The 22,072-nt window shown below is 31.0% G+C and overlaps 1 protein-coding gene across 1 annotated transcript in view; it reads right to left on the minus strand.

Annotated features, from left to right (window-relative positions):
• LOC129954170 (cell death protein hid) overlaps window positions 1–22,072 on the minus strand; it is a 56,142-nt gene that overhangs the window by 6,087 nt on the left and 27,983 nt on the right. The window contains exons 2-3 of the mRNA XM_056067901.1: window positions 8,019–8,253; window positions 7,534–7,720 (exon numbers count right to left, since the gene is read on the minus strand). Of these exons, the coding sequence (XP_055923876.1) occupies window positions 7,534–7,720; window positions 8,019–8,253 (422 nt within the window). The remainder of the gene's footprint in view (window positions 1–7,533; window positions 7,721–8,018; window positions 8,254–22,072) is intronic.

A 22,072-nucleotide genomic window follows, 5' to 3' on the forward strand; every position in this document is an offset into this window, starting at 1 on the left:
GGTTCCATTTTTAGCGAGTTCATCGGCTATACAATTTAATGTGATGTCTCTGTGGCCCGGCACAGAACAGAGGTGAATGTTAAATTGCTGCGCTATCTCCATAAGAGTTGATCGACAATCGAGGGCCGTTTGAGATTTGGTTGAGGCACTGTCAAGAGATTAAATAACAGCCTTTCAGAGAAGATGCAGATATCAGAAGTTTTTAGCACGTTTTCTCTTAGCCAGAAGAGGACCTCTTTGATAGCTAAAATTTCCGCTTGGAACACGCTACAATAATTAGGGTCTTGGATCCGTCTGTATAAACATGACTGCTTTTGTCATCTAGGAGTTTTTTGTCTGAATGGATGCCTGAAAGTTTTTTCCAAATTGGGGTTTAGAAATAGTGTAGTCTATGTACTTTGGTATAGAACCGAAAAGGTTCAAAATGATGGAGTGCCCCACATTGTTGTTGGTCCATTGAGATGAGGTGTTGAGTCTTATCGCTGTACTCGCTGCCACTTGTTTGCTGAAGATTTCGAGTGGTGTCAGATGGAGGAGAGTGTCTAACGCTGCTGAGGGTGTGGTTCTCAATGCCCCGCTTATGCAGAGACATGCAGTGCGTTGGACTCTGCTGAGTTTGTCGTAGTATGTGACTTTCTCCAGGGCAGTCCAGCATACTGCAACCCCGTTCATAAGTATTGGTCGGATGACCGATGTATAGCCAATAGGTTATGCGAGATTGAAAACCCCATTTGCTTCCTATGGTTTTCTTGCAAGTGAAAAGAGCTATTGTAGCTTTCTTAACTCTTTCCTGAATGTTAGGTGTCTAACTTGATTGTATGTCCAATATCAAACCAAGATATTTGGCTTCATTGGTAAAAATTAGTGGTACACCTTTTATTGAAGGAGGTACAATTTCTGGGATCTTGTATTTCCGTGTAAAAAGGACGAGGTCTGTTTTTTGAGGATTAATTAATATATTAAGAAATATATTAGTCAAAAATCATTTTTAAGTAAAATTATACCATCATCTTGATTTTTACCAAAATTTTGAGCAGATGACAAAAACATTGTTTTTTGATGCAAACAAAAAAAATTTTAGAGATAAAATCATTTTTCGTTCATATTCCACCAATATTTTTTTTCGTCTTTTTTTGATTTATAAAAAACCCTATCATTACGATTTTTTTTGAAAATTATATTACATATAGTTTGGTAGCACGTCACCCTAAAAAATAAAGAAATAAATTCAAGTCGCTAGCGTTATTTATTAGTGAGATATTTTGGGTAAACTAACATTTTTCCTTTTTTTTAAATATCAACCAGCCACTCTATTTTTTGAGAGTCCTTTCTGCATCTTTCTGTATTATTACCTGTATAAAATATTTGCTTGAAGTTAATATTTCTACTGGTTCTTGAGATATGGACGTCGCAAAAGCTTCCCGAACACACAGACATATCTCTAAAAATCTTTTATTTAGATTCTAAAGACCTTGAAACTTCGAGAAATGTAAAAAATTTCGCATCGATTACAAGAACTTAACATGGTAAGTTAAAAATTCCAGGTCAAAAACAGTCGAAGTTTATATTTTCGTATTTCTTGGGAGGGGTTTCACAATTGGCCACAGAGATTTAACACCTTTTAGATGCTTAATATACCTTAAAGATGTTATTCTTGGATCTATCAAGGAAATGCAGCCGTTTTTAATTGTAGTTGGCATAACTTTTTCTCTTCAATAAAATTAATTTTAATTAATTTCCTTTAAAAATAATCGGTATTTTAAATTTCAAAGTGACAATTTTTGTTGGAAAACTCCTGTTTGAAGTGACGACATTATCAAAGTGTGAGTTGTATAAATTTTAATTTATAGAAAATCAATGGTTATACGAATATACTCTTTTCTCTTTTCAAAAATGTGTCTTGAAGACAATCCCATTAAAAATATTATGTCCGAAATAAAATTAAAAATTGCGATAATTGTTCTAAGGAAATATCCCCATAAATCTTAAGATTATCGTAGTTTATTTTCTACCCAAGAACCCTAACCATATTCATCAAACCCTCCTGATGAATAAGTATATTTTGGACTACCTTATTAATGGGTCAAATAAAATCCACTTTTATCCTTAAACAAATAATAATATTTTATCCAACAGTAAGAAACAGAAGAAAAAAAAACAATTAAGTGCCACAAAATCACTATCAACCTATTTTTCTATCACATTTATACAAACAACCCACATCCATTGACCCTTATAATGATGTTACATCATGAAGGCAACTCGAACTCAAGAAACAAAAACACGAATATCGTGCTCTACTTTCGTGCTTCCTGTACAACCGACGAGGACGCAAATCACATGACACAAGGGACAAGGGTTCAGGTTCAGAAGACAGAAGTATAAAAGTATCTATAATAATTCATTAAACAAGTTCACAAAAATCCTATGCACTCGATATTATAACAAATCATCGAGAAAAAGGACACACCATCGGAGCTAGAGTCAGAGTCAGTTCCAGTGTCTACCTAAGGAGTCCATAAGGACATTTATATAAAGAGGATGTTCTCTTTCCATTGTTCATAGAACCGTAATGTGTGTTAAAGGACATGAAAGTGAATTATAGATACTTTTTTTTTGTTTTTTTTTTTGTGGGAAGGGAGGAAATCTAGTAAATCCCTTGGTGGTCATAATGGCTCATAAAATGAATCCAACACAATCGTTGATAATTATTTTAATAATACACTTGTGCGTTTTTGTTGCGATGCGAGGCATTTCTTGATTAGTTACACATGAATGACCATAATGGACGACGGAAATCGAAACACAAAATAAAAAGAAAAGTTTGTTACTTTTTTTTCACGATGATTATGATGATGAAAATAATAATGATGAATATGAAAATATAGGAAAGGGAAATTCGTAGGTTTGAGGTGGTTGGTTTTTCCAGTGGACAGAGACTTTGACTAAATAAATACAAACAATATAAAAGGGAGCACGAATCAAATGCTGTTGAATGCGCTTGATTGAATGCGTAACGCGACACTTGTCCTGCACATTAACATATTAATAATTTCTTTTTTCGTCCACCATGGGTCATAGAATTGGAACCAGCATCATAAAGTTAGCCACGCGGGTGACAATAATGAGTTTATTTTTTGAATTATTTTGTGGATATTTAAATTCTGTGTTCTATTTTTATTTTGTTGCTTTTATGACACAAAATGTGGGTTTAATTGCTTGTAAATCATTATGAATCGCCATTGCATGGTGATGATTGTAATTTATGAGAGAAACAACAGATGTAAGGGTATTTCCGTACTTTTTTTTCAGGGCACTTTATATCAATAATAATTATAGTTTTGATGTCGATTTTAGCAACGCAGTGTTTAACAAATTTGTACATATCTTAGAACGAGAAAAGTAAATAAAAACATATTTTAAAAGCACTTGATTGCGCAAATCCTAAATCTCCTAAAACCGTTGTTTAAAAAATATAGTAAAAGTTTTTTTAAAGATTATTTTTATCATGATGTTTAAAATTAAAGTTGATTCGACAACAATGCTTTCATATGACATCCCCGGTTATAAATAAATAAATTAGGTTTAGCAACAGTCCGTTGAGAACTTCCTACTCTAAACCATTCCTGTTTGCAAGTACTGTTGTCATGAATGGAGGGGACCTACAGTTTTAAGCCGAATCCGAACGACTAATTTGAGAAGGGTGAGGTTAGGTTAAAGTGGTTTTCCGTGATGGAGTAGGACACTCTTAGACCAGTTTAATGGCCCATTGTAATACGACAAGAATCTTCAGGCTCTCTTCTAAGCCTACTGAAATCAGTTTGAGTCCTGTACGAAACGTGAAAGACTGATTATGTTATTATTATTAAGATCATTTAGATGGTTTTAGAAGAATTCTACTATAGGTTTTAGAGCTAGAGCAGGATATGTTCAGAGGAGTAGAAAAACTGGTTTCTTCTCTTCTCCATCCATACAGCTTCTATGAAAGTCATTTGGGATTACGATTACACCGTTCCCTGTTATGACACCGATTCAAGAGCTTATATGCGATTTGCTTGGAGTTAGAATGTACCTTAAGACCTTTTCATCCAGTGTAAGCCAGATATTTTTCGTGTTTTTTATTGTGGTATTCCATCTGGTGTGTGCCTTCTTCATAGCGACTTGAATTAGCAATAGTTTAAATGTAGCAATTGGTATGCCAGAATTAGCCAAACGTGGTAGAAGGCATTGGGTTGTACTGCATCATTTCTGAAGAGTTCATCCGCTTTAAAATTTGTTCAGATTGTCTCTGTGGTCCGGCACCCAGCAAAAATGGATATTAAACCTCCATTATAGAGATGATTGAAAGGTATAGACTGTTAGAGAATTTGAAGAGACAGATGAATCCATATTTCTAAAATCTTAAGAAGGAATGGTGATTGACTTTAAGATCAAATTTTTTAAGGATTGACTTCATGGCATTTTCGTGACTTGGCCACCCTAACTTTTTTTGAAGAAGAAGAAATAAAATGTTCTGTAATTTTTAATTTGTTTGCTTATTCATTTAAGTTTGTTTAAAAACTTATTTCGAAGCTCAGGATTTTTTCTTTTCGTCAAAAATAGCCCAATTTTTATTAAAATAATTGAAACCTTTGAAATTTTGTTGTGAATTCTACATTTCATGTATTGACATAAACCGTGGCTGATAAACCCCTTTTTAACCCTTACAGTTTAATGTTTTTTTTTTTCAACTTACACCAAATGACTGTTTCTATAATTCACATATCCCAATATGGCTACATGCTTATACACATATAAATTTATTATAAGAAATAAATTAAGAATTAACGACCAAAACAATCAGATTATCCGAAGCAATTAGAAAATCCTTGAAATTCGATACCTACCTATGTAACTCAAGACACCTTTTAAAATCTTGACCCAATCAACACAATAATAAAAATACAAAAAAAAAAAACATTAATATAAAGTCAAGCCAATACAAAGTTAACTAAGCTTAATAAATCACCGTGCTACAGAGCATTTAGTTTAACCCCAAAAAATAAAGAACTAAAAATACAACAGAAAAAAAAGAACTCAACAAACAAACAAAAACCTCAAGCCTGCTGCGAGTTCTCCTCTGCCGATATTATTCTATATCTGTGCACTGTATATGCATAGAGTCTTAAAGAATCAAGCTATAGGAGATAGAAGCTCTTCAATGACACACATGTTCTACAGCTTGATTCGAGTAATAAAAACCTCTATTTAAATATCGATAGGGGTCAACGAGAGCATGCACCAAAGAAAATGCACGTGTTCTTTGAATGTACGCTATACTATATACACATACCTTCCTAAATACGTCTTACAACTGTTAAAAGTTTTTTTTATTTTTAATGATCAAAAAGAATACAGACAACAACAAAAAATAAAAAAAACTTCTTAACGAAGGAACAAAACCAGAAAAGATACACGTAGTATCTACTTCGTTCGTATCCATAAGATACTCATAGTCACTCGTGTATTACGATTTACGAACGAATATTACGTCCAGAGAGATACCCGACAGCCAGCAGCGAGCCTTAGCTAAGCTGAGTTGAGCTTGGAAACTTAAAACACAAAAGAACTCGTGTCACTCGCACTTCCAATCAAATGCGCCCTGAAACGCGCAGAAAAATTGCAACCTATACCCTTCCCTAACCCCTTCCTAACTGCTCCCCACAGTAACTCTACGTTTAGATGGACTGAGAATGAATTTAATTTTTCTTATTTTTTTTTGTAAGAAATAAATTGCGATAAAACTAATTGCGCAGTACATGTTAAACGTGCGCGCATAAAATTACCCTTCTCGTTTGTATATTCATCGTTACGATAGAGTTGCCAGATTTGATTTCCATATGGTACGATAAGCCGATATTTTAATACCATTATATACAAAGTTCTGAAAAATTGTATAACCAAATTTATGTTCAAAAACTTTTATAGAAAGCCAAATTCGTAACAATTTAGAGTAAGAATATAACTTGAAAAATTTGGTACAGAAATTAAGACATTTTTCAATCACTATAAATTTGACCCAAATTTCATTAGTAATAAAATTCAAGACTCATTCTCCAGTGTTTAGAATTTGACAAAGACCTTACAAAAAAATATGTACATTTACATTTACATTTTCATCGAATTTTTAGAAAATTAAAATTAGTTTACGAGTTTTGGAACAGCATATAATTTTTTCCTAGTTAAAAATTGCTCGAATAATAAAGTCCAAATTTTGAATTCCAGTGCTTGAAACTCAACGAATTAAAAATTGTACCCAAATAATTTACAAGTCCAGTTTCATCAAAATTCAGTCAAAATAATAAAAACACATTTTTCTAAAACTTCTGTGGTAAAAAGCTCTGAAATTCGTAACAATTTGGAGTACGAATTTAATAAAAAATAAATTGGTACAGAATTGAAGATATTTTTTTACTGCTGCTCATAAATGAAATTTGTTCCAAATTATATCTAAAATGAAATTCATACTTCAGTGTTTAGAACTTACAATTCTCTTTTCGACACAAAATATGTACCTTTTTTAGAAATTTAAAATTAATTGAAGATTTTTTTACAAACGGAATAGAATATTTTCCAAAGGTTTGTTGAAAATTTCTTCACTAATACCAAATTTCAAAATCAGTGCTCGAAACTTTTCGAATCAGTAACTCGTACCCAAAATATTTGCAAGCCAAAATAATACTAAAACATTTTCTACGCATCCAAAGCTCGACATACCAAAATTTTATAGACTTCAATTCTAAAATGTTTGAATTGAATTTTGTTTCAAACTGCTTTGAAATTAAAAATACTATATTTGAAGCTCAGGGCGTAAAACTTGAAAAATTCTTTAGGAAAATGAAAAACATTTTTTTAATACCAAATATTCGTTATATTAGTTCAGAAATAAAGGAACAATTTGTTTTCCAAAACATCTTTGCAAAATTTGGACTATGTTCAGAACTGTAATACTTCCATATATTTCTTTAAAACCAATCTTTTGTACCTGCAGAATACATTTATAGCTATTTTTTTTTTGGTACAAGATTTTGTAAATGATTTTTAGAAAATTTTGGAACAAAATTTTAGTGAATTAAAAATTTTGAACCTATGGCATTTTCATTGAGTACACTTTTTTTACGGCCTATGAAAAACAATGTTGAAACAACGTTTTGGTTAGTTCAAAATTTTAAATCTATGAGCATTTTTAATTCCTACTAAAATTTTTAAAGCAAAAATGTTTTCACAGAATTTTAGAGCACAAAGTTTCCTTATTTTCGACATTGATTGATTTTATTTTATTAAATGCATAAAGTTTGCGTAATCAGAATTTTTGCAACTCTAAGACCATGCAATCTGGCAACTCTTATAAAAATTCTCAGGAGACACATTGTAGTCTGTGTTAAGATCAAGTACTTTTTAAAAAGAGGGGCTAACACATCTTGTTGCAGTCAACAATGAATTCGTTACACTAGGTTAAGATTTTGTTTACAACAAACAAAAAAAAAAACTCACCTTAGACTTGGGCTTTGGTTTTGGGATGTCCTTTTTCTTTTTACGTGGCGGTATTCGGCCATTGAACTCTTGCAAGCGTTCACGTCCCGCGGTAAAATTGTCATAACGTTCGTCGAACTCATCCCAACTAGTTTCATGTTCGCTAAGGCATTCATTATCGTCTTCTCCAGTTGATATTAGCCTTGAACTGGAAAAAAGAAAAATACAAAATAGTAGATAGAAAATAATTAAAAATGAAGAATGAGGTTTGGTATTTGATAAATACAAAAATGCTTTAGTTAATTTTTTTTATTAATGAGGTTAATGAAATTTTATCGTAATTTATTTATGTTTGCTCCAAGCAGCTTTAAAAAATAATCTAACAAAACTTTTAAGCTCGATTTCCTTTCATATAATTTTAATTTTCTTTAAATGAAAAAGGGTATGTATTTGATTTATTAAAATAATGAATTTAAGATAAAATTTAACAAAATAATCTTATTTACCGTCTGGCAGCATCTGTTGTATGGCGACTTAATCTCGGTGTTTGTTGTGATTGGTTGTGTTGTTGTTGTTGCTGTTGTTGACGAAAGAAGGCCGCCTCATCGCCAAAGCTATTCCTTGGTGATCTTGGCGTACTACGTCCACGCGGAAAGAACACATCCCCCCCAGTATATGATCCAGGACTATGAGCACTGCATGAAGGACTTGATGGTGGCGGGAATTGAAATACTGGAGAACCTTAAAAAACACAAACAAAAATATCCTAAGATGTTAGCTGTGTTTTTTTTTAATGATATATTTTATCTCATTATGAAAACTACCTTAGCAATAAAAACACAAATAAGTACACTTAACCTATAAAATAGCAGTAAGCAAACGAAGAAGAATAATAAATGTCACTGTCTTTCTTGTTTTTAATTGTAATTAAGTACAATAATCATCATTCTATTAAAACAGAGTTTTATTCGGAGTTAATGAGAATCAAAAAGAACAAAACAAAAAGTAAAGCAAAGACTCTGATGATGAAGAAAAAGTACCATAAAACTATAACGTACCTACTTATACTATATATTTTATATTTTTCATATTTTATAGCTTTCTACGCGAACAAGAAGATAGAGATAATAAAATAATAAAATTTTTCCCATTTAAGTTTTAGAGTTTTTTTTTTTTTATTTTTTCTATTCTATTTTTCTCGAATAAAAGACAAGACACAGAATAGAGTTCATGGAGCTATAAGGAGCTCTGGAGCTGGAGCTATAGTTGAAAAGAAATATAATAAATTGTTCAACATGTATAATGCATTATGCACGATGACACTATAATAAAAGGGTGTTTTATTGCATTATAGTGGGTTATCATAAATTTTAAGAACCTTTATAACAAAAATAAAAATGAAGACAAAAAAATAAGATAGTTATTTTTAGAATTTTTTTGATGAAGTATCTTTTTAGAGGACATTACACCTAAAATTAATATGACTGATGATAGTTTTAATTGAACTATAGCACATCTTGAAGTTTTCAACACCTTTAAATATTTAAGATTTCAGAAAAAATTAAACCAACCAATAAAAAAAATAAATATATTAAATGAGTTGACCATTCAGTACTTTTAATTTAAACTTTATTAAAAATAAAAAAAGTATAGAAAATGTGGATCATTTTATAATTAAGAAGTAACTGATCTTTAGTTGTCTTTAAAATTGAAAAACAAAAATATATTGTTAGTATTTTTATGAGTTTGAAGTCAAATTCTTGATTAGTTCCCAACATATTCGATTCGATTGTAAAATTAATGTCTAGAAATTATTCAGTATGTATTTTTTTTATAATTTGGGATTGGATTCGTAAGAAAACTACCATTATTTTGAACATAATAATTAAATTCGTAAAAATTCGAGCTGACAAAAATTGTTTCCCATTCTTTGTATGTACAAGAAATCTTTGTTTCATAAGCTTCCCATAGGAAGTTATTATTATCGGTCCCATTTGTAGGATTGCAAATGTTGACATTTCTTGACGTTTAAGGATCCTATAATCTAAATAAACGGTGATTTTTTAAGAGCTTGAGAACTTTTAACTTTAAAATTTGCAAAATCTTATCGATTCTTTATTTGAAACGTTAGATTGGTCCATGACATTTACTTTTTGAAGATAATTTCATTTAAATGTTGACCGCGGCTGCGTCTTAGGTGGTCCATTCGGAAAGTCCAATTTTGGGTAACTTTTTCGAGCATTTCGGCCGGAATAGCCCGAATTTCTTCGGAAATGTTGTCTTCCAAAGCTGGAATAGTTGCTGGCTTATTTGTGTAGACTTTAGACTTGACGTAGCCCCACAAAAAATAGTCTAAAGGCGTCAAATCGCATGATCTTGGTGGCCAACTTACCGGTCCATTCCTTGAGATGAATTGTTCTCCGAAGTTTTCCCTCAAAATGGCCATAGAATCGCGAGCTGTGTGGCATGTAGCGCCATCTTGTTGAAACCACATGTCAACCAAGTTCAATTCTTCCATTTTTGGCAACAAAAAGTTTGTTAGCATTGAACGATAGCGATCGCCATTCACCGTAACGTTGCGTCCAACAGCATCTTTGAAAAAATACGGTCCAATGATTCTACCAGCGTAGAAACCACACCAAACAGTGCATTTTTCGGGATACATGGGCAGTTCTTGAACGGCTTCTGGTTGCTCTTCACTCCAAATGCGGCAATTTTGCTTATTTACGTAGCCATTCAACCAGAAATGAGCCTCATCGCTGAACAAAATTTGTCGATAAAAAAGCGGATTTTCTGCCAACTTTTCTAGGGCCCATTCAATGAAAATTCGACGTTGTGGCAGATCGTTCGGCTTCAGTTCTTGCACGAGCTGTATTTTATACGGTTTTACACCAAGATCATTGCGTAAAATCTTCCATGTGGTCGAATAACACAAACCCAATTGCTGCGAACGGCGACGAATCGACATTTCACGGTCTTCAGAAACAGACGCAATATTCTCTTCTGTACGCACTGTACGCATTCGTGTGGTTGGTTTAATGTCCAATAAAGTAAACTGAGTGCGAAACTTGGTCACAATTGCATTAATTGTTTGCTCACTTGGTCGATTATGTAGACCATAAATCGGACGTAAAGCGCGAAACACATTTCGAACCAAACACTGATTTTGGTAATAAAATTCAATGATTTGCAAGCGTTGCTCGTTAGTAAGTCTATTCATGATGAAATGTCAAAGCATACTGAGAATCTGTCTCTTTGACACCATGTCTGAAATCCCGCGTGATCTGTCAAATACTAATGCATGAAAATCCTAACCTCAAAAAAATCACCCTATAAAAGGTATTTAGAAAGATGTCCGTTGGTGCGTGTGTACGTACGTTCGTCGTCATAAGCTCAGGAACCAGTTGAGACATCAACTTATGATAACACAGAAATATGCAGGAAGCGCTCTCAAGAAAATTGAGTTGGTGGTTCTTTAACCATAGTATTTTGAAAAAAAAGGAACATTTTGGTTAACCTTTCAAAAATTAAAGATGTTGGCTCTAAACTATTTAATATTTTAATTGTTATTGTTTTTTGAACATTCAGAAAATTTTGAGAAAAAAGAATTACCAATTTTTACAAAAATTTAAACCTAAAATAAAACATTACTAAAACTTGTTAAAATTAATTTTCGAACCAAACAACTTTTAAAAAATTAAAATATTGGCTTTAAACTGATTTAATCTTAAAAAAGGTATTCTGTTCGACATTCAGTAAAATCTTACGGTCAGTTTTTTAACACAAATTGAAATCTACAAAAAATTATTAAAAATTGATGTTTGACTCTCGATATTTCGTGAATAAAGGAAATAATTGACTTTAAAAAGATTTCATGCTGTGTTGGATTCAATTTGCATTAGTATATAAAAATAAAAATTATCAATAAATAAAGAAGTTGGTAGAAATAGGTTTTCGACAAAAACAGATTTTGAAATCAAACTATTTCATCATATTAAAAATATTGTTGGTAAAATTTAGTTAATTTTGTTAGAAAAATTCAATTGAAAGCTTAAAAAAAACTCGAAAACATACATAAACAACAAAAAACGGATTAAAAATGATTTTCGACTCACGTCATAGAAGAACAAAAAAAAAATTGACTTCAAATTATTTATCTCACCCAAAATATTGTTATGAATATTTTGTTATTTTATTATTTTGTTTTGTATTTATTATTTTTTTAGACGGAATGAGAACTTATCACTGTGGGTCGCATCAAAGCCTCTTTCTTTCAATTCATACAAAAGTTTATTTAACTTCATAATGTAAAAAATTGAACTTATTTGAATTTTATGTTATTATTGGTTGGACAGATATTTTAAGAAACCTACATTTCATTTTTTTTTTGGCAAATTTTATAGGCAAGTTATTGAAAACTTAAACTGACCTAAGTGTGTCCGTTTCCATTTTGGACAGCCACTATAACCTATTGAAATATATAATTTCTTACACTTTTTTGAATAGATTTTCTCAATTCAAAGAAAGTTCACTGAGGCGTATGTTTTGTTTTATTAAATTAGTATAAAAATTTTACTTAGGTTAACTTTTTCCAAAATTATCCTTCATTAAAAACAAACAAAAATCAAGAGGGCCAAATTTAATCTATTTTGCGTATGTTAAATTTATTTTTATTAAATTTAAAAAAATTGACTATGAATTTCGAGAATTATAGGATTAGTTTATGGTATATGGTCACCTTATTTTTATATGACATCATTATTAAGAATCTTGGCATTGAAAATCTTCAGCAGAATCATAATCTTTGAATTTATTTATGAACTTGCAGCTCATTGATTGATAGGTTTAGATGGAACAATGAGATTATCCTATAATAGTCATATAGTCAAATACAAGATTTATAATAAACTATTGCATATACTGCCACCTGAATAGCTTAATGGCATCATCAGCTTTACGCCACATAGCAAGCAGTTGCAATTTCTTGCCTATATAATTAATAACACAGGTGTGAGATGGCGTGACAATGTTTAGCATTATTATAAGCTTTTATAATAATATAAAACAAAGTACAACTTAAGTGCATCGGATATGAGCTTGTTGTTGATGGGTGTGTAGACGTCACATCCAACGACAAGAGGATAATCATTAGTTTCATTAAATAGTTTTTTGAGGTAAGGTACAAAAGTAAGATTTTATCCTATAAGCTTTGTATAACTCGACATTATAAGGACGTAGGTTGTCAATTATACGATATGGCGAGTTACAAATTGTAAGAAGGTAATAATATTACAAATTAGACATGCATTGCATTTAGTATGCATGCCTGCATACTGAAATACTGTTGGTGTTATTAACATAATTTAAAGCAATCATTTAGGTAGGCAGTTAAAGTGAATAAATTAAGTCTTAGGTGTATTTTTTAATTTATTCGTAAGGATGGATTAATAACGCTAGCTGAGATTTTAATTGAAACGATTACAAAACCAGGGATATAAAAAGTTCTTTATAATTCTAACTGGGCTTTGAAATGAAATGTATTTTCAAAAAAAGGCTTGTGAGGCATAAGACTTTTTTTGACTCGACTTCAACGATTAACAACGTTTTTTCGACAGTGTTGTTTACGAAAGTTTGACTCAAAGTCAAATGTCTTTAGAAAAAAGAAAGATATCAACTTAAATTTCATTCCATGTTACACAAAATAAATGTTATTTTGTATGTTAAATTAAAAATACAACAGATTTAAAATTTGTTAAGAAACACAAATTTGACAATTGGCCTCAAAAACCTTGTTGAAACAAACCCAATTTGTATAACTTCTTTTTCATTAGATTTTCCAGGTGGTAATGGGGATTTGATAAGGACCTTTGACTTCAAATAATTCAATCAAATTAAATTAAATATTTAGATTCTACTTCAATTTTTCATCAAAAGTTCAATAAGTTATTTTAGTCTTTTTACTAAATTTTTGACTTAAAGGTGCCATTATTTTGATGTTGTTTTATGCGATGAAGATAAATCTTTAGGTCAAAAGGCTTTTTATGGATGCGAACAAATCGAGTCCTTTCCGCTGTAAGCGACATTTTGAATAAAAAAGAAATCTAAGTTATTAGAAATTGATAGTAACACGTGAAGACAACAGTCTTGTCATTTATTACTTTAAGCATTATTAATAATTTCCAATACTGACTCGCGGCATAAGTGGTTTCAAGGACCAGCAGTAAGATTTTGAATTCTCGTCTACGATAGAGTTTATTTTGGCGCTACGATAAATTGGAGTAAAATGCTCATTTCATATTGCGTAGATTTTGAAATACCATTTGTTTTGTCAGGCTGAATATTTCATATCTTTAATATCTTTATAAATTCAAAATTGAACTGAAAAACAATCTTAAATATAAATATTCATGGTGCACTAGTTCAATGTTAATTTTGTCTTCTATTTATTTATTTATTTCAAAGCCAATTAAGAACAAAACAAAAGTTGTATAATAATGTAACACAAAGTACACATAAACTTGAGGTTCTTAAAAGTAGATATAACTCCAATCCACGTACGACAAAGTCCAAAGAAAAAAATGTAAGACAAATTATGTATACCTTTAATAATGAACTTGTATCTAATTAAAGCAATCATTTATCTTTATCTAAAAACAAAATGCACCTGTACCTCTCTATAAGTCTTGATGTCTAGAGCGCAAGCACCCTTTTAATAGCATGTTTGTGGCTTGAATTAAAAATTCTATCGCATTATCGTACCAAATCACGCAAACTCATCATAGTCTGCATTCGCTTATGTTTGTTTGTATGTTTGTACATAAAAATGTCCAATATATTATTATGTCAATTGAAATACGTTGTCATAGGTATATAGGTGCCTTTATCATCAATCAATTTGATGCTATTACTCTACAGTGTAGAACAATCTATTAAAAGATTCCCTTCTCTTAAACCCCCGAGACACATTGGCTCGCTATATCTCCAGTGTAGTGTATTTATACGAGTCATTTATTGTCAATATGACGCGGTGCTACATTGGCTACGACTTATTTTATACTCATATGCAAGTATAATCCAAGCTAAAGTCATAATAAATGTACTTATCAGTTTGTTTTATTCTTAAAGTTATTAATATTACAAATGTGTTTCATGCTCTTGAACGTGCAGATAGAAACTTCTGTGTTTAATTTACACATTACAGATTATTTTTTATTTTTTGTATTGTAAATTAAAGAATGAATAAATAAATAAAGCTTGAAGTAACACTTGTGTTTTGTTCTAACCTTGGAAATCATAAATAGCTTAGAATAATCTTAAACATACAATGCACCCGCAGGTTGTTCCACAATCGTGTTCATCTAAAAAAAAAACAAAGATTTTTATTTTACGTCGATGTCAGTGGGTCGACATGGTTCATTACGTAAGCCTCGTCTCTGATAGCATTTATATAGTCGTCATCATCGGGCAGCTGTCATGGGAAAATTCACATAAAAGTGTTGCCAATCGGGGTTGGTAAACTTATTTCAATAAATAACTAAAACATGCAAAAAAAACATACAAAAATCAAATAGTGCGTATACGCCTAAGTGCACACAGCTGTTTATTGTCGTTTTGGAAGAGGAAGTATAAGGAAAACAATATAAAACGCAGTAAATGTAATTCATTCTTCTTCTTTAACTATACAATGTTTTATTTGCTTGACCACAACGCCATCTATCGGGTTACTTTGTAGTGAATTTTAGTCAGAACCAAAATTGTATTTGAATTCTGTTCTATCGATACAAAAATTTCTAGTAACTCATCGAAAATAAAAGTAATTAAAAAAAGGTTTTTAGGGATAAAATAAACTTATCAGAATTTTGTGGTAAAAATAATGAAGTGGCATCACTGTTTTCTGGACAAAAGGCTATAAATAATTAATTATATTGTCTTTTTCTTAGTAAACAGTGAAAGGTAATTATTTTTTCAAATTTTTAAAACATAAAATCTTAAATATATAAAAATCTTAAGTTATTCAATTGAAACCGAAAACATAGAAACTTATTTAATGGTATTAAAAGTGTTGCCAATTGTATACAATTTTTGTTTATTTTTTTTAATTTAAGAGTATCTATTTACATTTATATTTGTTTTTCTTTGTGATGACAGAAATCCACTTGTGCTATGGTTTGGTATGATTCGTTTGTAAGAAGTATTTTATAATTTGTATCTTAAGTGAGCAAATGTATATACTTAAAACTTCAAACAAGTATTTATTAGTACGAGTCTAAATATCTCATTATAGTGCTGACTGATTCATTAGCCATTAATTGCACGCTCAGATTAATATTTGTATCTTTGTCCTTTTGATAATTTGCTAGACCTGTCTTGAGCTTATGAATTCAAGGTTATGGTGAGAAATAGGCAACAAAAATGGCGGTTGATTCTATTTTACAGAACTTACTATATGTTCGAGTATAACACGTGATTAGATGCAAATGTTGTACTGTAGTGAATAAATTCAACGATGACTCGCTGCACATTTGACAGAGAATGGAGATTTATTTTACCATTTTGTTGTAATTGTTTTTATTTTTTGAGGAGTGGCACTTTTGTTGCACTATGTCAGACCAATAGCTGTTTGTCTTTTAGCTTTAACTATATACAAACTATAGAAGATACAAAAATAATTTATTCGAATTGAAGACGGGAAATTGTATGAATGACATTGTTGGTGGTATAGATTGATATTGTAAAAACGTGCATTGAAAATTAATAATCAAAACGTCTTGGGTAGGTCTAGAAGTTAGGGGTACAACGAGCAACTACGATTTTATGAGATAATGTGAAAAAGAAGGATTTTCTTGTTGAAACTTGTTGTTTATGGTTTTATACGAGTATCTATATAAAAAAGGCTAAGCTATTAGAAGATTTAGAATGTAAATATAGGTACGAGTATAAATTAAAACAAAGAAAAAAAAAAGTAATTGAAAGATGTAAATAAAGTTTTGCATAAAATATTAGCTTGAGGGTTCGACTGATAAAATATCTTCATTATTCATAAAACAAAATTAATCTGCATATGTTTTAAGTGTAAACAGAGAATTTGTAGCTAAGATGTTTACTTTATTTTATTTAGTCAAGGATTGCAGAAAATGATGAAATTTATAAAAGGTTATGAATCTAGAACTGATTGAAGTTCATTTTCATGGAAATAATGAAGTTGAAATATTAAATTATTGATTTATTTTTGTTTCTATTTTAACGTAAAAAGCTTCTAATCTTTATGACTGATTGAGATTCTTAAGAAGAAACATTGAATGAGTAATCGTCAATTTGATGTAAGGTTGCCTTTAAATTCTTAAAACTCCGATTCGATCTTATTCTTTTGATGCACAGAAATAATACAAGACCTTTCTTAACGTGTTTTTTTCAAAATTTCTTCTCCAGATAAAAAATTTTAAGAACTTACAAAAATAAGGAAATCTACTTTGAAGTAAATTTTTTTGGATGCTTTAGAATTGAGATTGAAACACGAATTTTAAGAAGATAAATCTCCAAAAAATAGGGAAAAGTGACTTTTTCGTTAAACTAATGACTGATTGAAAAACACAATGAAAGTTTGGTATCCATTCATTTGATATTAATGCTTCGAATCTCTCGAGAACTTAGATTGTGCAATTAAATGCACCTATTTTCCTACATTCAAAAACCAAACATATTTCTCCCCACAACCTTTAAGTTTTGTTGACTTCTCAAAATATTTTCAAAAGGTTCACTCAAAACAGTAATTTTTAAGAATTTGTTTCTAGCAATCTACGAGTAAGCAGAGTGATAACAACACTAATTAGCCTCTAAAAAATTGAGTCCGAACAAAATACGTCAAAAAAGCCAACAAATTCTTCATAACAGATTTTGTATTATTGTCCTACGATAAAAGATCGAATTTTTCTGGAAAACTTTTTCATTTTCTGGGTTTTTGCATCATTATTGTTTAAATGTTTTCAAAAACTCAACTTGATGTTGAAAAGTCTAGCTCTACCCTTGAGTGTAGGTAGTATTCCAGTCTTTTCTTAAAACTACATATTTAATATCGAAAACACATTTTTAGCAACCATATAATTCACAGTAGCTCTATGTAGCTCATATTATATGGATTCTCGATTTATTCGAGAAAATATGCGTCAAGACAAGGTGCAATGGTCATCTTCTAATCAGCCCAACTATTGCCTATCGGGCCAAAACGCATATTTGAACACCATGCTGGTTTATTTTAAATTCATTTTTCATGATTTTAAATCATATTTATTAAATTAAACGGTGTTCAGATATCACAGTTCGACTGTTAACAGTCAAACACTTCATCTTTAATCTGTACAGCTTATTTGTTCTCTAAAACTAGAAGGTTTAAACTTGCCATCGGCTATATTCTTCACAATAACACATTTCAGTAAAGAAACAAATTAAGTTTTGAATTGAGATTGGCGAAAAGGAAATTAAAATTGTACGTTGCAAAAAAAGGCAAAAATTAACAATTTCCTTTACATTTTATAACAATTTCCAAAATTTGAATTTATGGTTCCTCCTCTCCCTCATAAGTCTTTACTCCCACAATAAATATTTCTGATAAATTCATAACTTTTCCGACGAATTTCATTTCCATACACAAATTTGATGACATGTTCCGCCCTATTAATCCCTTAAATGGTTAATTCTTTTAATGGAAGATGTAGACTGATAAATTACTTAATATCACGCAAAAATATTTAAAATGAATCATTATTCTTCTTAAGTAAAAAAACCAATTAAAAAAGAAATTTAAAATGTTTTGGTTGTTTTTTTAGGTCAAACTAAATTATTCGACACATTCTTTGAGTTAAGATAACATTTGTCTAAAATCTCATTTGCATTTTATTATAAGGGAAGCAAATTACTCATAATATTTTTCAAAATACAATTCAAACACAATGACAGACGATTATAATCGTTGCATATCAAAATATAAGGTAACAATTATGGTTGATGTACACTCCAAACCACACAATGGACAAAAATCCATTTCCGCTTAGGCACCGTCGGACCGACATAACATCATCGACCTTATTATTAATATTTTTTTTTTTCAATCCTCAAAATTGACCCAAAAACTCAAAACCTGTATAGAGGTGCATTTTACTAAAATGTTGATGATTAATTACCTGACATTCAACGTACATATATATTGCGTGCAGAATCAGCAGTTAATTGTGTCGCGACGATATTAAAACGTCACTCACTAAATATATCACTTCCATGTTCGTTTTCTTTTTGTTTTATCGCGATTTAATTAAAAAACATAAGAACTTTAAATCAAAAACATCCAATTTACAGTTAATCGCCAAAAACAATTCTTCCCATGACATATGTGGCGGTGTGGCAGCAACAAAACAGTGGAGATTTATATCCGTTCATCTGTTATTCAACCATCAGATGAAGAACCTCAACCTCGCGTTTCGCAATCTTGTTTTGGAAATCGCGAGGCTTCAATCGTGCACAGCTTAATCCTCCAAAAAAAAAAACGAACACCTTCTTCCTCGCCTTAGTCACAATCGTCATTCATGAAAACGATTCTTGACATTTCATTGTGTCTCGCGTGATGCATTCCTTTGTCAAGCCATTTTTGGCAAGTCTCCCCGTTGTGCTGCCCCCAGTGAATTACCGCTGCATCGCGTTTAGCGTTTCAGGTAGGTAAGAGATCACTTTCCCGTTTTTGGAGCAAACTGTGAGTTTGACAGCCATTCGATGATTTTTCCTTGTCATGACATATAATGTCGTCGTCGTCGGTCGTTTGTTCGAGCTATAGAACCATCTTACCGACTTTAAGGAAACATTCCTTTCTCGTCATCGTCATGTCGAGTCGAACTCTAAGTCGAATAAAATCGTGAGAACAAAGGGCGGCCACCATTAAATATCTAAAACTAAAAAACCTTTGTTCCTAAAAACCAAACAAACAGACTTCTTATATACATATATACCCGATATCGCTTGGATATAGATAGATTTACAACTTTATTCTAGCACCCCCTTTTTAGAAAATTTTGCTATTTCCTTTTTTAGCAGTAGCAGCAATAGGAACAAAGTTTCGACACACAAATAATAATTGATTCAATTTTTCATGACCGACATGAAAACCCCAAGTGGCATGAAAAGTTATATGCAGTTAGGTTGTAGATATGGCTTGTGGCAGTGACAGTAAACGATATTTCCACGTAAAGCTTTGTTATGAAAAAAAAATAATTACGCCAAACTTGAAATGCCCTAACAAATGCGAACAAAAGATTTTGCGATTTTGTTTTTGTGTTGCTGCTTTAACTGTTAAAAGTTGTAACAATTCAAAAAGGGTATTCTCTATATAGACGGTATCGGAAGAAGGGGTTAAATGGGGGGCTTTTTGATGTGTCAAGGCTTTCGTTTGTTTCAAATAATAGAAGTGCGCGGCCTTTTTAAGCTCATCTGATAATTAACATTCTAACAGAATTGGGTATGGATTATCGCGGCATTTCCTGGTGTTGATTACATTTAACATTCGAGAATCATACCAAGTACGGATGAGGAGTGTAGAACATCAAGTACGCGAGTACAGGTAAAAGTACTCCCTGATTTGGAGTTAATTAAGCGCGTCAAACAAAAAGCTTCTATAATACATCACACATGGCACAGGTGAGTTGAGCTGATTATATGAGGATTTACACACAAAAGTGGAGGTATTTTGTCATAAAATTAGCTTATTCGCAATGTTGTCAGAACGGAACCCCTATCGAATCTTTTTAAACGAGGTTAAACCCTGCTATACGTATAAACTATACATATGTACGTGTTTATAAATAGTTTACACAAAACAGATTTTCTGCTGCAATTCCCACGCCACTCCGCAGTGAAGGCAATTTTATTTTTTTATTTTTTGTTTTAAATCGTATAAATTCTTGGATTCGCTTGAGAGCAGGGCAGACAACAGCAGCTAACTATGAAGCTATAAGCTATTTGACTTTATGGTGGCATCATGGGAATTGTTATGGACAAAGGAAATAATTATAATTATTTAGTATTAAGAGTATTTATGGTCATTTTCGCAAGCGAAAGGCGTGTCTGTGTTTTTAGTATTTTTAGTTATCATTTAGGATTTGCTTATGTTTTTCTTTGTGATGATTTTAGTTTTTAATTTGTTTGAAAATATCTTTTTTACTGCAAACCCATATCGAAAAATTGTAGAATTTATTTTTTATTGATTATTTAATCGTGGTTTTTTATTGGAGTGTTGACATTTAAAAATATGCGATTGAAAAGGTTTTAGATTAAAAATTTCTTTTATAAAATATGGAAGGCAATTTAAAACTTTTAAAGAGGTTAGAAATCGACCCACATTGAGAACTTCTCATGCCTAAAAACTTTAACAAAATATTCTTAACAATTTGAGATAAATAATTGGCAGTCAATATCTTTCTTTGTTCTCCTAGTACTTGAGTCAAAAACCATTTTTTATCAGTTTTTTGTAGGTTTACATGTTTTGTTAAAATAAGTTTTCCGTTGATTTTTTTAAAGAATTTTCGATACCTCGTTAAATGAAGATATTTTTATTTACAAATGATTTCATTCTGTGCTAAATTTTCTTAGAAAAATTCAATTTGTATTTTTGTATCTACGAGTATGTAAGTAATAAACATTTTCAAGAAATGTAACTAAAATTGGTAATATTGATTTTTGACCAAACATCTCCTTAACAAAAATATGAACAAAATGTTGTTGCTAATTTTTAGTTAAATAACCAAATATATACACTTTCTTTGTGGTATAAAATGATTCTCGCGGTAATACATTTTACGTTCTTAAAATGTATTTGATCTTCCAAATACTATATTTTACATAATGTGTAAACATACAAACGTAAAAATTCGTCTTAAAACAAATTTATCAAAGATCTTTTTTTTAAAATCGTTAAATCATACTGGCTACAATAACTTCCAAAGCGGATAACAATACAAAAATAAGTTCCTTTAGGTAAAGGTGTACAAAAATTTCATTTTTTTTCATTTATTTTTTTAAAAAAGTATTTTTTAATCTTTAAATAAAGCAACAAAATTAAAATATCTCGGTTGAAGCGCCATCTATGTTTTGAGAATATAAAAACTAAAACTTTTATTTCCTTTATTCAATTTTACTGGCTTAAAACATTTAACAAAATATATTCAAAATATTATCAAGTGTACTTATAAAACCCGTAGTACCCGTGGGCTTATGGTTAGTGCATAGGACTGTCATGCCAAAAGTCTTGGGTTCAATCCCTGCCTGCGCCACATAAAGCTTTTATCACGAGCACTGCCTTTCACGAGGAATTGACAAATTCTCCAAGAGTAATTCTGGTCATGAAAAATGCTTTCTCAAATTCGGATTCGGCTTAAAACTGTAGGTCCCCTCCAACCCTGACAGCATTACTCGCACCTAGGAATGGTTTAGAGTCACTAGGCCCTACTTTTCAAAGGACTGTTGCGCCTAATTTATTTTTTACTTATAAAAACCACTAACTATGAAGCTCTTATGAAATGTA

The sequence above is a fragment of the Eupeodes corollae genome, chromosome 1 (genome assembly GCF_945859685.1).
Source record: "Eupeodes corollae chromosome 1, idEupCoro1.1, whole genome shotgun sequence".
Classification (NCBI taxonomy): domain Eukaryota; kingdom Metazoa; phylum Arthropoda; class Insecta; order Diptera; family Syrphidae; genus Eupeodes; species Eupeodes corollae.